The 19,472-nt window shown below is 48.7% G+C and overlaps 1 protein-coding gene across 1 annotated transcript; it reads left to right on the forward strand.

Annotated features, from left to right (window-relative positions):
• The first annotated feature begins 1,915 nt into the window (after positions 1 to 1,915).
• Positions 1,916 to 18,810, forward strand: LOC104566742 (acyl-CoA 6-desaturase-like). Its single transcript, XM_010213551.2, has 12 exons — positions 1,916 to 2,131; positions 6,783 to 6,893; positions 8,210 to 8,407; positions 8,767 to 8,868; positions 9,680 to 9,805; positions 12,070 to 12,130; positions 12,552 to 12,628; positions 12,853 to 12,950; positions 14,738 to 14,834; positions 16,060 to 16,139; positions 16,927 to 17,052; positions 18,721 to 18,810. The coding sequence occupies exons 1-12, from the start codon at positions 1,916 to 1,918 to the stop codon at positions 18,770 to 18,772; spliced, it is 1,344 nt and encodes a 447-aa protein (XP_010211853.2). The 3' UTR covers positions 18,773 to 18,810.
• Positions 18,811 to 19,472: the final 662 nt, after the last annotated feature.

The following is a 19,472-nucleotide window of genomic DNA, read 5'->3' on the forward strand; positions in this document are numbered from 1 at the left end:
CTTCTAGGTCTTTGGCTCCTCCAAGCCCATGGCAGCAGGCAGAGATGCTCTAAATTATGGACAGGGTCTGGGCGGGAGCACAAGCGGGCGAGGACACAGGTCACAAAAAGAGATGCCCCGTATGTTACGTGCACGCTGCCCCCTCCAAGCAGTGGGATGCAATAGGTGGTTCAAGAGCAAATAACCCCTGTGAGTGAAAGCATTTGCTGGTTACCCAGACGGGCTCCTTCCCTTGCCCGGCAGGACCATCGCAGGACGCAATGCTATTGAAGCACGAGGCAGGCCAACATCTGGGCTCCAGCCCTGGCATTCAGTCGTGGCAACAGGAAAAGGCCTGTGTGCTGTAACTGCGGAGGTGCAATCCATGCCCCGACCAGCACATATAGGGAATCTGAATAGGATGAGCCAGCATCACCATGGAAATTAATGATAAACCCTCAATGAAGCAATGGGAAGCAGTCACTAAGCAGCAGGGATGCACACGGGGGGGAAGGCTGCGGCTTGCGATTGCCGTCTCCTGGAGAACCGCTCCATATATCCTCAGGCGTGAGAAGGGTGCCAGGGGAAGCACCTTCCCACTGCTTCCGCCTTGCGCATCCTGCACAAGGGGATTCTTTTTGTGCGAGGAGCCCCAGGGCGAAGAAAAGGCGGCACCGTCGGGCTGGCATGAAAAGCATCTCCTGGAGCAGGAGGTCTCCACCGCCGCACAAGAGACTGAGCGGTGCTTACGAACCCCTCCAACATGAGAGTAATAATAATGCATGCAAAATAAAGTAAAAATAAAGTTACATCAGATAAAATCAAAAATAAATAAGTTGTTAAGCCTGGCAGCCATCAAGTTCCAAACACAAGAAGATGAAATAGAGCGAAACGAGGCTAATTTCAGGCAGATGGAAGATGGAAGTCTTTCTAAGGGAAATGGGGGGGGGGGGGGCAGGAAGGGAGGAAAAGAGAAAAAAAAGAAAAGAAAGAACACAGAAAGGAAAGGGAAAGGGAAAGGGAAAGGGAAAGGGAAGGGAAGGGAAGGGAAGGGAAGGGAAGGGAAGGGAAGGGAAGGGAAGGGAAGGGAAGGGAAGGGAAGGGAAGGGAAGGGAAGGGAAGGGAAGGGAAGGGAAGGGAAGGGAAGGGAAGGGAAAAGAAGGAAAGGAAAAAGATGGAAAGGAAAAAGATGGAAAGGAAAGGAAAAAGAAGGAAAGAGAAAGAGAGAAAGAGAGAGAAAGAGAGAAAGAGAGAGAGAAAGAGAGAGAGAGAGAAAGAGAGAAAGAGAGAAAGAGAGAAAGAGAGAAAGAAAGAAAGAAAGAAAGAAAGAAAGAAGGAAAGAAGGAAAGAAGGAAAGAAGGAAAGAAGGAAAGAAAGAAGGAAAGAATCTTTTTTTTTTTTTTTTTTTTAGGCTAGAGCCAAAATCCAGATGGAAAAAGGCCGCGGGGGAAGGGGGTGGGAAGAGGCAGGCTGAGCACCCCCCCGTTCGGGCCCGCGGCCGCGGCGGCGGCGGGTCGCGGGTTCGCGGCCCGGGCCTGGAGCGCCGCCGGCTTCTCCCTTCGGCAGATCGCGCGGGGCCAATGGCAGCGGGCGGGCGGGCGGCGGCGGCGCCGCGATTGGCGCCGGGGCTCTGCTGATCGCCGTGGCAACGGCGGGAGGAGGATGCGGGAGCCCCGCGGGGGGAGGAAGGGGCCGAGCCTGCCGGCGAGCTGGGCTGCGCGCGCCGGGAACGGCCGCCAGTGCGGGGGGAGCGCGGCCTCGGGGGCGCTTCCGAGGAGACAAAGAGGAGGGAGGGCATGAGCCGAGGAGAAGGGAGGCTGCGGGGGAGCAGCTGAGCTAGCCCCGGGAAGGCCCCGTGCCCTCCGGCCGGCGCGACCCCGAGGAGCTGCAGGGCCGGGCTCTTGCGAGCGAGGAGGCAAAAGCAGCCGCCGTCCCCATGGGGAAAGGGGGGGAGAAGGGAGAGGAGCCGGCGGAGCGGGAGCTGCCGCCGCCGCCGCCGCGCTTCTACACCTGGGAGGAGATCCAGAAGCACAACCTGCGGACGGACAAGTGGCTGGTGATCGAGCGCAAGGTGTACAACATCACGCAGTGGGCGAGCCGGCACCCCGGGGGCCAGCGCGTCATCGGCCACTGCGCTGGCGAGGATGCCACGGTAAGGAGCCGCGCGCGGGCGGCTGCCTCCAACAGGTCCTTTTCCTCCCCGGTGGCTCCCAAGGAAGCGAACCAGACCTTCTGCAACCCACTGCCGGCCTCACTCGCCGCGTATCCCGCCCGCTGGTCCCTTTCGTCACCGTCTCCTGCTCATCCCTTTCGCTGCTGTAGCATCCAGGTGCAGACTGATGCACCGCCTTGGCAGTCGGCCCCATGGATGCAGTTGGTAGAGGTGGCCTCGGTTCTGCTCGAATCCAGCTCTTTGTCCCTTGTTCGTGCTGGGCCTGGAGCGCTGCTTTCAGTGATCCGAGCGGCCCCGGTCGTCCCCTCTCTGGCGGGTGGCTTCTGCCCTGCAAGGAAGGGTTAAGCGGGAGCCCACTTCGAATTTGCTTCTGCAAAGAGCTGGGGCGGGTGGTGGTTAAAACAAGGAGCTTTTTAGCATTTTGCTTTTCCTAGGAGGGAACTCTCTGGAGATTTTTGTTACAGGTTTCTAATGAAAAAAAAAAAAAAAAGCGGTTTGCTGCTGCTCCTACAGTTTGTAGCCGCTTGGCTGCAGCTACCGCCTGCGTTTCAATAGCCTGGAGGGGAGGGAGCGGGGAGGAAAAACGCTTGCAAAGGGCACCCATCGCCTCCGAGGCTGTTGTTTGTGTCTGCGGTTTCCCGCAAAGCCACCTTGTGCAGGAGCGCATCCAACGGGAACGTGCACAGCACCCCAGGGCACCGCAGGTTATAAAAGCGGAGCCGCCTCCGAGCTCTTCGGCGTTACGCGCGGCAGAGAGCAAGCCGAAGCGCTGAGTGTCGGGCGCCCGCGGCTCGCACGGCTTCAGGAAGGGCAAGGGTTGCTAGTGCCCGGGTGCATTTGCTTGGGGTCACCGGCTCTGTGGTCACTCACTCTTATTCACCTTAAAGTGCTGCGATGAATTTCCAGGCTCCTGCCCCCTTCCAAGAAAAGCGCTGAACAAACAGCTTTTCCCACCCGAAGGAAGGGCATGAGCCAGGTTTTCCTTTCCTTTCCTGTTGAAACTGGCCGGTTGAAACAGAAGCCGGAGGGGTTCTTAGCGCTCCCGTCCCTCAGCGTTTACCTTTGAAACCTACCCTAGAAGGTGAAATGTGTTTTGGTCCTACGTTTGCCTCCCGTCTTTGCAAGGGAGATGGAACGACAGCGCGCACCATGGCAAGCACAGTCTTCGAGTGCTCTGAAATTGTCCATCCCTTGCTGAGCTGAAAGGGAATTGATGCCTGTTGGCCAGCTCCCCTGTGGCAAATAACATTTTACTGCCAAAAAAAAAAGGCTCTCGGGCTCATTCAGGGCTAGAAAGGCTGGCCTAAACCCTGCCAAAGCCTGGCAAGATTCATTCGGTGCTCCACGATACCCCAGCTGGGAGAGCGCAGTGGGAGGAAAGGGCAGTGATTAAAAATGTAGTTCAACGTGTTTTAATCCCTGGTTCTCAAATGGCTCGCGTCCTTTGCGAGGTTGTCATCAGCACCACTCGTAGGCTGGACCTCTGTGCAAATGTGCGCCAGGAGCAGCTTGTCCATTTACAGGGATTATCCCGTAAATTAGAGCCATGGCTGCCCAGCGTTACGAGCCAGCGTTGAGGGGCTCGCCAAGCCCTTACTTCCCTGCCAGGTCACTCCAGAAAACACCCTGCTTGATGATGTGGGAGCAAATCCATCACAGGAGGTTTGCAAGAGGGCTACCCGAGAAGCTCTCCTGACATCTCGTGTGTTCAGCACGCCCACATGGTGCTGGTGAGGCCAAGGGTGCCAAGGCCAGCGTAGGCACACGTTGGGTAACTCCCACTTGCGTTTTACCCTAAGACACCCCAGCTTACCTGGGTAGTAGACCACAAAGTCAGTAGGTTGTGCATAAACATCATATGGCGCTTCTCAGAGTGTAGCTCCCACCTTTTTCTCTCCGTCTCCTCCACTGAGCTCCTCAGAGATTTCCGAGAACTCTTTTTTTACATATATTTTTGGAGTACTTTTTGAATACTGAGTCAACACGCTGCCCCTTTCTTTTCCTTTCTTCCCCGTTCCCCCCTCAAACATTCCCTCCCACGCTGGCACAGCCTTGCAGCAGGCACCATCAGATGCCTCCCCACTCATTCCGATCTTCCTCCCTCTTTCTTTCCCTTTCTCACCATCTGCCAACGACACCAGGGAAGGCAACCAGCAGTGAGACTTAACGTCTCAGTGAAACATCCACAAAGACTCATCTTTGGACCAAGGGCAGAACGCTACCAGTGCTGGAGGCGCTCGTAAATTCACACCCTGCCCACAGCCTTACTTTGGCAATCCTTTAGGGTCTTTCATCCTTTAGGACTGCAAGGACAACACCAGAGAGGGTGATATGTGTAGAAATCTCAGCAAAGCAAATGACAGATCTTGAAGGTAAAGGAAGCCTGGTTTGGGCACTCGAGTAGGAGTATTAAAAAGAGTAACCCCACTGAGCTGAGAGGGACTGGAGCACCCAGGGCTGTACAAAAGAAGTGCACCTTGTTCTCGTTTCTGGCATTCAGATTTTTCCTCCATGCACTGAAATGCCTTTTTTTTTTTAATTTACTCCTTCCCTCATAGCCTCTGGCATTTTATGGCTTTCATAAGCCTCTAAATTATTCCATAGGGCTTTCTTTCTCTGGTGCACCTGTAGCTATTTTCCTCTCTCCCTCCCTATGCTCTAACTTCTCATATGTCATTTGCTTAACCTCAAATTAAATGACAGATCAGCTCTCCTTTTTTTCTCCCTTCTCATACTTCTCCCACAGCAAAACTGCAGCTGCATCTGAAGTCTTCATGTCGGATTAAAGTTTCTGTTGATTTTGGAGGACTTTGGAACCAAGCCTGTAGGTTGTTTTTTTGCTGGGTTTTTTTGTTTGTTTGTTTTTTTGGTTTTTTTGTTGTTGTTGCTTCTTAAACACAGGAATTAGCGTTTTAATGGAAGAAAGTTCCCAGAAGGGCCAGCTGGACACAGGGAGCACTTTCTAGTCTGCTTTTCCTGTTGAGAGCAATAGGCAAGAGTGGAGTTGGCCTCTCCAGTTTTCAGGCAGTGGGACAAAGAAAGGTGATAGGCTCCAACTTGGTACTTCAATTTGTGTGTGTGTGTGTGTGCCTCAGCTTTATTTCATCATCAAATGAATAATACAAAGATTTCAACAAGCAGATGAAAGAGGACTAAAACATAGGGATATGGTAAACTCCTTGGTCCTGGGACCAAAACACCCCACGGACAGGGCACAGCACTTCAGTGGGGGGGAAAAAACTGTCAGGCTTCAACATACAGAAGAAAAATGTTATTCCAGCAGGATTTCCTGCTCTCTCAGCTGCAAGAACGTGTGCTCACGATGGGATTTATTTCACAGTTTTGTGTTTTTGGTGGATTCTGTAGCCAAAGCCTAACACATTACCTGTGTCTGTTATCAGGTGTTTGGGAGCCGGCAGTGGAACACATCCAGTAGTCGAGGCACTGAAGCAGTCTCCCAAGAGGTTAATGAACGGGTGACAGGGACAAGCTGCTGCACTGCATAGAGCAGTAGAAACAATAAGAAGTCTCATTGCATTTCTTGATAATTATCAGCTCTTCACAGTTGCTAACCCATTTAGCGTATTTCAGACTATTGATTAAAGCTGCTGTTTGATTTAGGAAGTTTTTAGGTTGCAGTCTTTGCCCCAGTGGGCTTTTGTAGCAAGCTCTTTATAACAATTGCTTAAAGTTCTGGTGAAAAACCAAGTCTTTGCTTGCTTCTTTGAGACTTTCTAGAGACGTTTCTACTTGGACTTGCAAGGAAAATCATGGAGATGGAATTACATATGTAAAATCTAGAATACAAAGCAGTCAAGACAACATTCAGCTATTCATTTTATAGAAAAAAAAAAAAAGATCAACACATTCTTCTAGATGAGCTGAGTCTTTGCTCAGCTATGGTAATATGGTAGCACTGGGGACCTCAGGACTGGCCCATGCATCCAGTAGTATTTCTCTATTATCACAGTCCCATCTGGGCTTGGTCACCTTCAAGTTTCCATACACAACCACTCCAGACAATACACTATGAAAATGGGATTAGAGACATTCAGCTTCTATGGGAACAGCTAAAGAAGAACCATTCCCTCCGTTTCTCTGTGCTCGTTCTGTCATTTGATCCCTCCATCTTCATCTGTGGAAATTTCTCAGCTATCACCAACATGGGGCAAATACTGTCTGTTCCTTCCTAGCCTGCACTAAAGATAAATACCAAGCCACACATACTATGAAAACAAAAATCAAGTCGTTCTCTCCAATTGCCTCCCAGCAGCAGCCTTCAAAGGGTGTTTATATCCTCATGGGGATTTGTACAAATTCCTATCTGCCTACCTTCCAAAGGAATCAACAGAATTTAAGTGTTAGGAAAGTTCTTGAGGTGCCTCTTCATCATGTGTTTAGAGAGTACCCCAAATTTCACCATTCTCTTCCTGCTAGATAAACAATTTTAGCAGCCCCTAGTAGTATGGAACTGAACAGCAATGGGAGAGACAGGAGTCTTGCATCACGCATTCAGAATAACACAGAAACTGTTGCAGAAAAGGAGAAGTGCTGGAGATGGATGGGATGGAGACGGGTAGGAATCAACCAGCTTCTGAATTTCACCCAATTACTCATATTTCTATTCCAGGATGCATTCCAAGCCTTTCATATCAATCCCACCTTGGTGCGAAAGTTTCTCAAGCCATTGCTTATTGGAGAGCTCGCTCCAGGGGAACCCAGCGAGGACCGAGACAAGAATGTGAGTATTTGTTTTAAACTGGGATTTATAGGGCTTTTTTTTTTTTTTTTTTTTTTTTTTGGAGGGGTGGGATTGGTCTCAGGCTGTCCTCCAAGCTCCTATGTGAAAAAAAAAAAAAAACACTTGGCAAATTATAAAGCCTTTTTCCTTACAGGCAGATCCAGAGAGGGAGAGAAGCGCTCGGTGACGTGCGCATCCCCGTAGAGATTAAAATGTGCGTGGGAGGGAGGTGACACATCGGTAAAAGCCTCTCCTTTCTGCACAGCCACCAGCTGCTTATGGTCATCACGTCTGATTTCTAGCAGCCCATTCCAGATGGCTGGACTGGAACGATGCCATCCGGAAGGGAAACACGGCCCAAGGGATATGCCCTGGGAAACGTGTGCCAGCCCTTGGGGCTTGCGTCCCTCCTGCTTTTCCTTTCCCTTGGGACCAAGCTCTGAAACACATGTCGGGGGAAAGGAGAAGGAGGTAGGGAAAGAGAAGGCTGGAAGGATTTCCAAAGGGAAGTCCCTCATCGCCTGGAGAGGACAAATCTCTTCCACCATTTGCCCCACAATTCCCCTTTGGCAGAAGACCCCAGGGTGCTTCAAAGCCGAAGCAAAACAGATGTCCCGTCTCAGCAGCTGAGAGGGCAGCCACCCAGCTCCCCGTCCACTCCGTGTCCTCACGGCCAGCCCCGTGTCGCTCCCAGACGACCCACTCATTCATTATTCAGGCACTGGGCACCACAGGGCTAACTCCTGCCCCGAAACCCTATCTCACTCTGTTATTCTTGGCTGCCTGGGGTTATGGTGTATCCGTATCACCCACAATAGAAGCGACAACTGGAACTGGCTCTCACCCCGGAGTGCCCTTCTTGCACAATTGCGCGCGAGCTGACCCACATATAGCCGTTCTGATATTTTGTGTTCATCACCAGAGCTCAGAAACTATCCCTAAGTAATGGGGTTGAATTCCCTCTTTCTCCAGCTGGCTCTCTAGCACTCCTAAAGCTCATTGGGACCAGCATGAGCAGCTGATGCAGCTCTCAACACAGCACGGTAGCAGTGCCAATTCACCGGATTCAGGCTTGAATTACCCACCTAGCTCAAGGTGCAGAAGGTCAGGAGATGGGCTCAGACCAGCCTGGCCTGAGCTTATTCATAGGGAAGTGGGATGGAGAACTTCAATGTGGTACAAAGGTTCTTACTTATGGGGTAGGCCAGCGATTGCAGGAAACAGCCCCGCTCCTTAGAAAGGAAACTTAAGACTTCCTAAAGCACATTCAGACCTGTTAAAAGATTCATGCTGGATCTTGTAAATCTATTTTGCAGTCCCAGCTGGTGGAGGATTTCCGGACCTTGAGGAAGACAGCAGAGGATATGAACTTATTCAGAGCAAATCCTTGGTTCTTCACCTTTTACTTGGGCCATATCCTTGTAATGGAAGCTTTGGCTTGGTTAACAGTCTCATACTTGGGTACTGGCTGGATCGCAACTCTCCTCCTTGCCTGCATCCTTACGACTTCCCAGGTGAGAAACAGTAGGCACAGAGCCTACTGGACACCCAAATCACCTTCAAGGAGACATGCTGCACTTTTGTGTCAGCTTCATTCACAAAACAGCTGCACCACCCTGTGCCTTCTGGCCACCCCACCCTACCACTGCCCTTCGCATACCTTCCTACCTCTGGGGCCTTCCCTTCCACACACCCTTCACCACAGCAGAATCAGAGATCTTCCCCTTGACTGACACTTCCATTGATTCTCTGTCCCACGCGTGCGCACACACGGTCACACAACTTGCCTCCCACCTTTATTTCCCTTTTTTTTTCCCCTCCTTAACTATGATTTCAACCCACTTTCTAACTACTTCGTTTTCCTTCCTCCCAGGCCCAGGCAGGGTGGCTGCAACATGACTTTGGACACCTTTCTGTCTTTAAGAAGCCTGTGTGGAACCACATAGGCCACAAGTTCGTGATTGGGCACCTGAAGGTAAAGGTCATTCTGTCCCCAGGGCACCGTAGAAGCAGCTGCATCCACTCACTTGGACTGGGCCAAAGCAGGGGACAGCAGATCTGAGCCATTCCACAGTGAGCCAATTCGGGGAGAAGTTAGTGGCCCATTTCCCCGTGTGCAGAAGAGATAAGAGCCTGGCCAAAGCTGTTGCAGGTCACAGTAACTCCACAAGCTTCAGTGGAACTCCACCTGTTTATCATAGCTAAAGCTCTAGCTCCTTAAATTGCACAAAACTCTATTTCAACACCCTGCCCTCCAGGCTTAGTGATGTTTAAGTGCCCTGTACAGCTATATCCTGGTCACTCAAGATAACCTCAGACCTTCTATCCTGGGTGAAGTCCAATGCAGTGTCTGTCCACCAGCAGAAGCAACTTCTAGGGGGGAGGACAAATCTCTGACCATTCTTACAAGTCCAGTTTGCCTTGCCTCACTCTTTACAGTCACAGACAGGAAATGGAGACCAGTGGGAATAATTAGTAAGGTAGAAAAAAGAGGCAAGCCACCCATTCAACCACAAATAACAGCTTCACTTGTGGGAAGACACATAATTCACTAAGCTACAGCTGTTTTGCCTCTTCTGACGTCTTGGAAGATCATTAGCCAGAGCGAAATAGGCTGGCCTTACTGGTTTTAGTAGGTTCACACCAGCAGTCTCATAGCAACTGAGAGTTTAACCACATTTTATTCCTATTTGAAAAGTAACAGTTTGTGCAGGATGAAAGTAATCCTACCATTAGAAGAGCTGGGTCTTTGCATGGCTTAACTGCTTGTTCTTGCATCTGCCCAGGGTGCCTCGGCAAACTGGTGGAACCACCGTCACTTCCAACACCATGCCAAGCCCAACATATTCAAGAAAGACCCAGATGTCAACATGCTGCATGTTTTTGTCCTCGGAGATTCACAGCCCGTTGAGGTAAGGAGGGCTTCAGAGAAGGCTTCTCCAAAAGCAGGGGTTGGCTAGTGTTGAGACACATACAGTGTGCTGAAAATACTAAAAAAAAAAAAGAAGAAAAAGAAAATAGTGACTTGTCTTGTCCTGGGCTTGCATCTGTGCTGTCCAATAGGCATTTGGCCCTCTTTATCTTGACACATTTTGGGTTCAAGAGCAAGGCAGACTGCACAATTCCCTGTCCATTTCCTATATTGACCACAATAAGGGAAATTAATTCCTTGCCTGCATTTCTGAGGCCACCAGCCAACAAAGCTGAGCTGAAAGGGTAAAGTGTTTGGAAGGTTCTTGCTGGTATAGGATAGCCACTAATGGCTGTATCCCTATGTTACTCCAGGGATAAGTCAAGGACTGAGGGCCCCTTGACCACCTAAGTCAGTGGGGCTACAGTAGATTACAGCACCCACCCTAGAGATCAGCTTTTAGCCTATGAAAAAAGTAGCTCCTGGCACATATTGGAGGCCTGGTGTCTGGACACATACATAGAATGTCTTGTAGACACAAAACTACTAAGAGGCAGAAAAGTCCGTTGTATATGATTTTAAAAAATGCTTTAAAAAGTCGCTATCCAGAAGACGTAAATCAATATCACGCTCTTGAATGTGTCCCATTTGAAAGTCCTGTGCCTGATAAAGTAGCTTAAAAGTAGCTTGGGCTTCTACCACTGGAGGAAAAACTCTGCTTTCAGCCATGCACCACAACAAGGAAAACTGGAGCATCAGTGTGTCTTAATATTCTTTCACATCCAGCCTTCCCTGAAATCTCACTGCAGTGTGAATTGACTGAGCCCTCCAAAAATCACCAGGAAGCACTTTCCACTATCTAACCAGAATTCCTCTTGGTGCCACGTAATGTGGTCGTCACAGTTGCTCACTGTGAGCTACATGGAAGATATGAATTCCTTTTATGCCAGTGTTCACTAAGCAGACTTAATCTGTCACTTATTTGCGCTCCTGCCACTCTTGCTGCTAGTCTATCCTTACTTTCATAATCTGCCAGTAATCTCCTGCGATTGCAGCAGAACTTTAGTGCAATATGCTGCAGGAGTCGGGTAAAGCCCTGTCTCAGCTCTCCTGGCCATAGTGCTACCAGCTCTTAGTTCCACTTGGTTCAGCTGATACACTTGGTGCAGCTGAAGTGTGAGCTCCCACCAACCTGGACTCTCCATGTAAGCTTCTTGTGTGAACACTCCTGGTACCCCCCAAAGGACATTTCTGCCTAGTTTTGGTTTTTAACTAAGGAGCCCAGGTGCTCTCAGCTCCCTCTTTTCACGGAAGAGAAATGGGCACCTGCAGGAAGCAACAACCAAAGGTCCAACTTTGTCTTTGGAGAAGGTTCTGCGTTTCCTGTACGTGTCTGCACGTGGACCGCAGTCATGTAGGACTCAGTGCAGAGTAGCTGTCACTGACAGTGCTCTATTTCCAGTCTCCTACATGCCAAACTGCGGTGACACAGATGTTTTAGATTTAATTATGTCTATGTGGTTTCCCATAGTGACAGCAAAGGACCACTTTAGCTTTCCCAGTCTTGGTAGAACAAGATTTACAAGACCCGGCTGATGGCAGGAGTTCATAGTGCTGGTGACTGCATAAGGCAAAATGAAACAGTGGTCAAGACGTTTGCATGGAAAACTAACTGAGGTTCAATGTCCTGCTCAGCCACGGGTGTCCTGTGTAATGACTTACCAAAGGTCCGACCTCTTCATGTCCTACATTTGTAAAGGTAACGATGGAGATAACAGCAAGTTTTATCACAGACACAGGAATAGCAGAAGGTAGAGAAATACACAGAAATGCTATCAGGCTGTCAAGTGACAAAAAAAGATTATCTATGTATCATGCCAGAACATGTTAAATAGGAATTTATATCTAGGCAGGAAGGTATTCCCTTATTGGGAAGGTGGAATATAAAATACATGGGTATAAAATGTTTGCAATGCAGTATGGCCCTAATCTCTATCCAGGACCAGCCTACATGTTTCGAAATGCTCTCACAACACTCTGGAAAATGCTGGAGGCAAAAGAAGGGTTAGATAACTTTGCACGAGTTAATTCCTGATGATATTTAACCACACCAAACACTTTTTATCTTTATTGGTGTGGGAATTAGGTCAAAACTCTCCAGTCCGAGCTAAAGAGAGTTAATAAATAAAGAAGTATTGCAGAGAATATCCTCTTACCAATGGGTGTCATGATCCAAGACTGAACTTTCTCCTCTGTGCCCTGCAGTATGGCAAGAAGAAGCTGAAGTACCTGCCGTACAACCATCAGCACGAGTACTTCTTCCTCAGTGAGTACCCGCACCACACTCTTCATTTCTCCCTATGGTGAGAAGGGTTGAAGGCTCTTTACTGTCCAGTCCCTGCTGCATTAGTGGAGCAGATCCTTACATCTCTGCTCATCCCTCCATTCCTAAGGCTCGCAGTCCCCTTCATGGGTTACTCGTACCAGTCCCACAGTCAGTGCAGTAGATCCTCACTGATATCCAGGCATCCTTATGGTGCCACCACAGCCACATGAAGCAAGGCAAGGAACTGAGACTGGGAACTAATCTCAGCTTGCAAGTGGCTCCATAGAAGCATCGCGTGTCACCACTTGATGCTTTGTGATAGCTAAAGATCAATACCAGTTCCCAAACCACTGGCTTGCTCTCATGTCAACGTATCTCTGCACTTCCTCAGATGGCTGAAACATTTCCGTTTGCTTTGCAGTCTTCCCACCTCTGCTCATCCCTGTGTATTTCCAAATCCAAATCATCTGGACCATGATCAGGCACAGGTTCTGGGCGGTGAGTGAAATGTCCTCCCTGTTCTCGTGGGGCCCGGCTGACTCCTCAGGCGTTACACCTGAGCAAGGAGAAGGCCACTCATCTCTCCGGTGCAAGGGCAGCTGCCAGAGGGAGGATGGACAGGGCATGCTTTGCTCTACTAATTATCCAGCATGCCCCAAATTACCAGTAAGATGGTCTGAAGTGAGATAGGTCAAAGCCTAATGCCTTCTCTCTTCTCCTAGGACCTGGTCTGGGCTATTAGTTACTACATGCGCTACTTCATCACGTACATCCCATTCTATGGCGTTCTGGGATCCCTGTGTCTCCTCACTTTTGTCAGGTAGGAGATAAAGGGCCTCCCTTCTGCTCTCCCTCCACTCCAACATGAGAATAACAGGCTCTCAGCTACATTGTGTGCCATGGGCCTTCCTTCTGTAGGTCGTCCGCAGACATCTTGCCCATTCTCTCTTATCCTGAGGATTTTCACTCCTTTGCTCTCATTTCCAAGTTTTACCTGCTCTCAGCAGAACTGGGTCTGTTGCTTGGCACCTGCCTCGGTCCTTTCGGTGGCTCAGGCAGCATTCCCATTTCTTTCCTCATTGCGTGTTCCTACATGCTGCCCAATCCCGACACACATACTTTCCATTTTTCCTCCAAAGCAACATTTCAGCCCTCCTTAAATCTATGGAGAAATGTTTTTTAATATATCCTCATTTTAACTGCTCTTGTAGCCCTTTGTGATTTCCTGGCCTCACAGTGTGCTGCTCCCAGTGCAGAAACATTTTTCTACTTGCTGCTTTTTGACTGATGCATGGAGAGTTCAGTGAGAGACCTAAAAACATGAGCAATGAGTATAAACCACTGTGCAAAAACATTGACAGAATTGAAAGTTTCCCTTCCACACAACTTAATATCTCTGTTCTTGATTTGTTTTCCTGATTGCAAAAGACTTTGGTTTTAAGGGGGAAAGAAAAAGGAGTTTCAAAAGACATTGACTTGTGTAAGTGTCTAGCCAGCCTCTTTGGTGTGAAAACAAACCAAAAAGCTAATAACAAATATCCTGCTACTCTACCACTTTCATATTCTGATTAAGCTAAAAATGCGAGAAACAAAGCATTCCTCTTGTAAAATTGTTTCCAGTTTCTCACACTTCATCAGGAGACACTTCCCGATTAGCAGTAGTTTCCTTATAAATCAGACAGTGAGGAAAGAGCTCTGGGAGCATTATAAAGCAATGCAACGTTGTGAGCAGTCCTCCCATTGCCCAGAGAAAGCATGATGATGCCAAAGGTATAAAGCCAGATAAAAGCACTTCCATTTTGTTTTGACCCCAGACATGAATGATCACTAGGTGCATCACATAACAGGACTCATTTGTCCCCTAGTAGATAGACCAAAATACCAAGCAGAAAAAACACCCATCAAAACCACCTGTGGATTTCAAAACAACCCTGAGAACTTCCTTCACTTAGCTCACTCCTTTCCATAGCTGTGTGAGATTTACTGCTGATGAAAGCAGAGATTGAGATAATCTGTTCTCTTTCAGAGAACAAGCCCAAAGACTACATCAAGGACAGCTTTCCCTATGTTGGGGGTTGACGTGTAGACGTTTGTCTTGCTAACCTGCATCTCAACCCCAACACAGAACAACGACTCTGGACAAAAAGAAAGTGGATTTCCATAGACTGTTCTACAGATGTTGGAAATGCTGGATTTTAAAAATAAATGTAGATCCAGCAAGTAACTGGAAAGGTAAAAGCAGTTCTACTGAGCCATTTCGAAATGAGGGCTTAATTTGCTCAAGTGACCGGATCATCTTTATTTAGAGGAAGGGGAAGTAGTGCTCTGCTTTTGAGGAAGAGAGATTAAGCAGAAGGTTAGCCCAGCAGGACGTCGTGGTTGTAGTGAACTGCAGTGGCTCTAGTCCCTAAACTACAAAAAGAGGAAGAGAAAAGCAGAAATGATTCTCTCCACTTTCTATAGAAGGACCCGTTCTTTGTTCTGTATCTTGGAGAAGTACTTTCCCCGCGGGCAATACCTCCTGCTGGTCCCTGTAAACCCCACTCTCTTGACCTTGCATCCTGGTCTGCAACATAAAACGTCATGTTTTCTTCTCTGTCATTGAAGGTTCCTGGAGAGTCACTGGTTCGTGTGGGTCACCCAGATGAATCACATCCCAATGGAAATTGATAGCGAGAAGCACAGGGATTGGCTGAGTTCTCAGGTAACCGGGAAGGAGATGGATACATCTGCCTCCACTCACTCCAAAATGGACCAGGAACATATTCAAAGAGTGGTTGCATTTTCACTGCCTTTCGCCATCTCCCAAGACTCTGTACAAGTAGAACATCAGCATATTCTCCCTAGAGCAAGTAATGCAGATTCAAGACCTGCAAGTCCAAACTTCTTTGACAAAATAGGACAACCGATTGTATATTTTACTCCTTCAGAGTAAAGAAGTGCGGTTGGACTTCCTTATGTGATATATGTTGCTATAAACACATGAAGAAATAGGAGACCCTCAACGCAGCTCAGCATGCTAACTTAATGCTCATGTAGATCTCTATGCTCTCCTTATGCTGAAAATACATCAAGCCCCATTGAAAAGCGAGCTCAGTAGATTTCTAAACTTTATGTCTTGGGAATAAGCCAGCTGCTTACAACCTCTATTTAATAATGCCAATGACATCCATTCTGCTGAACTGGTGCCTCTTCTTTGAGGTGCTCCAAGTCCTGCTTAGACCTAGAGGATAAGGAGAGCAACTTTTCCACTGGCCCTGTGAATCTGGTAAAACTGAGCTGAAAGAATAAACCACTTCATGCATTAATTACTTTAATTAGGAATGGTAGTTATTAATGGGGCCTTGCACTGAGCTTACAAAGTCCGACTGTTAATTTCTCTCCTATTGAACCACGCTTTAGTCAAGCACCTCCAGGAATAGACTCACCAGAGTTATGGGAGGCATTTGTCTATGTGCTTTTTGTAACTGGAGTTTGTAGACCAAGTCAGAGGATGGTTTAGAGAGAGAGAAATAAGATCTGTGTGTGAGAGAGTTAAATGGTGAGTGAAGAGAAGTCTCCTTAACCCTGCTCTGGTTTTGTCCTGCATCTTATGGGGATGAGGAGGGTATATCTGCTGTGGTCACCATGTGGATTCACAGCTTAGCCAGGTAAGAGTATAAGAGGATTTTAAGAAAGTCTACCTACTTTTTACAGTCGTGAATAGCCAGAGTGGCTAGGAGCATGTTTCCATGGCGTTAAGATCTTGCACTTCAATCAAGCACTCTGGGCAATATCTAGGCAGGACGGGGGAAGGAAGACTTCACTGCTGCTGAACCCCCCAGCAGCAGTAGCAAGATAACAAACCCCTGGCCCAGGCAAGAGGAGTTCTGTGCTGATCTCGGGGCGAACGTGCACTCCTACTCACAGCTGCTTTCTTGCCTTCACAGCTGGCAGCCACTTGCAATATTGAGGAGTCCTTTTTCAATAACTGGTTCACCGGGCACCTGAATTTCCAAATCGAGCACCAGTGAGTATGGGCCCTGAAGCACCTGGCCACTACCAGCTTGCCACAGCCCTGGCCTTGAGGCAAGGGAAAGGCTCCTAAAGGCACATGTGCATGGAATGGGAGAGAGGGTCTTTGGAGGGCTACTGAATATCAAGGAAGAAGGAAAATCCCAAGCTATTTTGGGTCATCTTCTCCTTCTACCACTAAGCATGGTGTGTTTTCCCTCTTGCTGCTAAATACTTCAGCCCTCACTGTCAATTTTAATTCCAAGTTTTAGCTAGTGGTAAGAATCTATCAGTTGAATGACCATGGACTCACATTCCTGCATTCCTACTTGAACTTTAGTGTCCACTTCAGAAATTTCCCTTCCCTGCCTAAGAGCACTTCCAGCATAGTGTAGTGTTGGGGCAGCCATGTGGGACCGTGTACTTTGCTGGGTACCAGGTTTCGGGAGAGATATTGAAACACAGAGCCACATGAACCAGTGGCAATGCAATATGGAAAAGAGAAGGCATTTATCGTTAATCAGTCACTCTGAAGAGAAATTAAACCCTCTTTGAACAGCACAGGGAAAGGTGATACCAAATTCTTTATCTGCTTCTCTCTTCCAAAAGGGGGGTCACTGACAGGTCCATTTGACAGGAGACATTTAGTTATTGCTCAAGGAAATGGGCAGCTACCTCAGCAGACAGAGGCCATTGCCCCACTCCTGCTTCCCTCACATCCCACGAGAAGGCGGGTGGACATGCGCGTCCTGTGGGGTTCAGCTCTAGACTTCTCAGGCTTGTTTTCTCTCTCTCCACTTAAGCTTGTTCCCAACAATGCCACGACACAATTTCTGGAAGATTAAACCTTTGGTGAAATCGTTATGTGCCAAGTATGGAGTCCAATACGAAGAGAAGCCTCTTGGAAAAGCATGCATAGACATCGTTGGGTAAGGGCTTTTTAATACCCTTTGTGCCCCATAGTTCATTCTCAGGGGAACACCCCATCTTTTCTAGATCAGAAGAATAGTGCTAGAATTCAGGACACTCTAGACCCTGAGAAGCAGCGTGTGGGTGTTTTGTAATCCGATGTCAGCTAGGGTCATGTCCTTCATATCACAGTCCAAGGAGCATCTGCAGAAAAGTTGGCTCTCAGCAGAAACGACACAGCTGTGCTGGCCTGGAGAAGCAACCCCAGCTGCCAACGTGTGGGAAACCGCCTCTGCATCATGGGGCAAGAAGGAGCGTAGTTGTCCACCAGAGCAGCTCCCGAAACCCAGAGCTCCTCTGTGCAAGATGCTGGGGAGATCTGAGCGATGAGATCACAGCTAAACTTCCCAAAAGGAAGGGTTTTTTTATAATACCTTTTCCAAAATACTGCTCATTCATGCTTTAGGCAGCTGGCAGCAAGTCTTTGGGCTGCAAACTGGCATGAGTTGAAGGGGGACAGGTTAGATCACAGCCCGTGCTTTGCCTGTTCGAGCCATCCCAGAAGCAAAGGGCTGTTCCTTTTAGGCACTGTTGAGCACTAGGCTTAATAATCCTTATCTGACAGATTCAGTGTTAATTATCCTATGTCAGTTACTCCAAAAAAGTCTGTTTGCGTAACAGAGAACACAGAGAAAGTAGCCTCCATTCCAGGGATCACCACCGACATAATCCGCCTCCGGACAACCTCCCAAGCAGACCAGCCTCACCTACATGCCGAGAGGCTGAAAATTGGCCCAAACCCTCCTTTGCGTCTCCCAACCCAGTGAGCACAGGAAATTGCACGCAATACAGAGCCCCAAGGGGCTGATGCTTCGTGTCCGACGAGACAGTAACCATGACATTCTACAAGTTCTCCACAACCCAGCTCCCTCCAGCAATGACTTGCCCATCTGGTGGTAGCATCACCTCCCGTAGACCATATCAAGCAACATTTCTAGGCAGTTCATACACAGAGAGCAGGGGGAGGACTTAACCCAACACTGTGAAAACCTATGTACATTCAGAGCGCCAGAACCAGACAGCTTCAACCTGAGCTTGCTCTGGTGTAGTCAGAAGGACCTTCTGTGGAGAAAATGCTGCAAAATAAACGTTTGGGCACCAGGAGAGCCTTGAGAGCATGATCCCTGCCATTCCCCCTGTCCTGTCCCAATTAAGAGGGTCCCCAGACCAAACACAGCCCCTCCAGCATCCTAGTTGTCAATGGGTCTTTTGACCCAAGACAACTTGACTCTGTCACACGTTTGCAGAGCTGATGCAGATAGGAATCCTCCATGAAAATTCCGAGGGAGAAGTGGCGAAACTCCTTCATAGGTGCAGCTTGGATGAGCCCGGGCGGCTCTGCTCAGTGACACTGCTGCTAACTCATGGAAAGGCACAAGGTCACCACAAGGCCATTGGGTGACACAAGGCAGGTGAAACGAGGGACATCAGCCAAAAATCTTGCTCTGAGTCCAAAACTGGGCACGTTGTAAACCAAAAGAGGTCCCTCCTCTTGCTCTAGGTGTCTACCCCTGGGAAAAGGCACTTGGTGTCCCAAGGATTCCTACCCACCTTCAGCGACGGGCTCTTCCTTCGCAGGAAGGGAATGACGGAGACCAAGCACATTGCTCTCCCTTTTCTTTCCGCAGGTCCCTAAAGAAATCCGGGGATCTCTGGCTGGACGCTTACCTCCATAAGTGATTTTGCATCTTAATGGGGAGAAGTGAGTGCCAGGGAGGGATGGGGGTGGGAAGGGGTAATCACGTGCGTGTCTTTTCCTATCAGAATTTGGTCTGTATCCATGTGCACCGTTTGAGGGGGGCTCCCCCATCTTGTGAGCTGTTACTGGGATGGGCTCAGACAACCTGTTTAATCCAGACAGATTGGGAAAAAAATGCATTTTTGGTACATCTTCAGACAATGAAACACAATACCCTGATGGCACAAAAAAAAAAACAAAAGAAAAGTAGGGTGGGAGAGGACGGAGAGAAGGAGTGTATAAAATGTGGGCACCCTCCTTCTTCTCTCCACCAAAAAAACTAATGGTAATAGTTAATTCTAGCTCTACCTAAACACACAAGCCCTCAGTTCACAGACATTATTTGCCAGGCTTCAGAAAACCTCTCCACCTGACCAGCATTTGCAGTCCAAGGACCCCCAAGTCAGTTTATGGCTCCCTTCTCTTTCCCACCTTTGTGCAAGGGAGCTGAGAGCAACTTCTTTTTGTTAGTAAGGAAAAGGCCAGCAGGCCCCCAGCACCATCTCAACAGGGAATTCAGGCAGGCGGTTGCTCCCTGGCACCCTGCCCGTGGGAATGGTGCTCCACGGGCACTGGCAGTCGCTGCGTCGCGTGGCTCTGCCGGTGCCCGTGGACCTGCTCTGGCCTTGCCTTCCTTCCCTC

This window comes from Tinamus guttatus, unplaced genomic scaffold, assembly GCF_059628265.1.
Source record: "Tinamus guttatus ecotype Peru unplaced genomic scaffold, ASM5962826v1 Tinamus_guttatus_pri_ptg000546l, whole genome shotgun sequence".
NCBI lineage: Eukaryota > Metazoa > Chordata > Aves > Tinamiformes > Tinamidae > Tinamus > Tinamus guttatus.

Bases quoted from the DNA above. Each gene is read 5' to 3' on its own strand.
- LOC104566742 (XM_010213551.2), top strand. From the start codon at position 1,916: ATGGGGAAAGGGGGGGAGAAGGGAGAGGAGCCGGCGGAGCGGGAGCTG. The intron at 9,806-12,069 runs GTAAGGAGGGCT...TGTGCCCTGCAG, and splicing joins GAGATTCACAGCCCGTTGAG to TATGGCAAGAAGAAGCTGAA. The intron at 16,140-16,926 runs GTGAGTATGGGC...TCTCCACTTAAG, and splicing joins AATTTCCAAATCGAGCACCA to CTTGTTCCCAACAATGCCAC.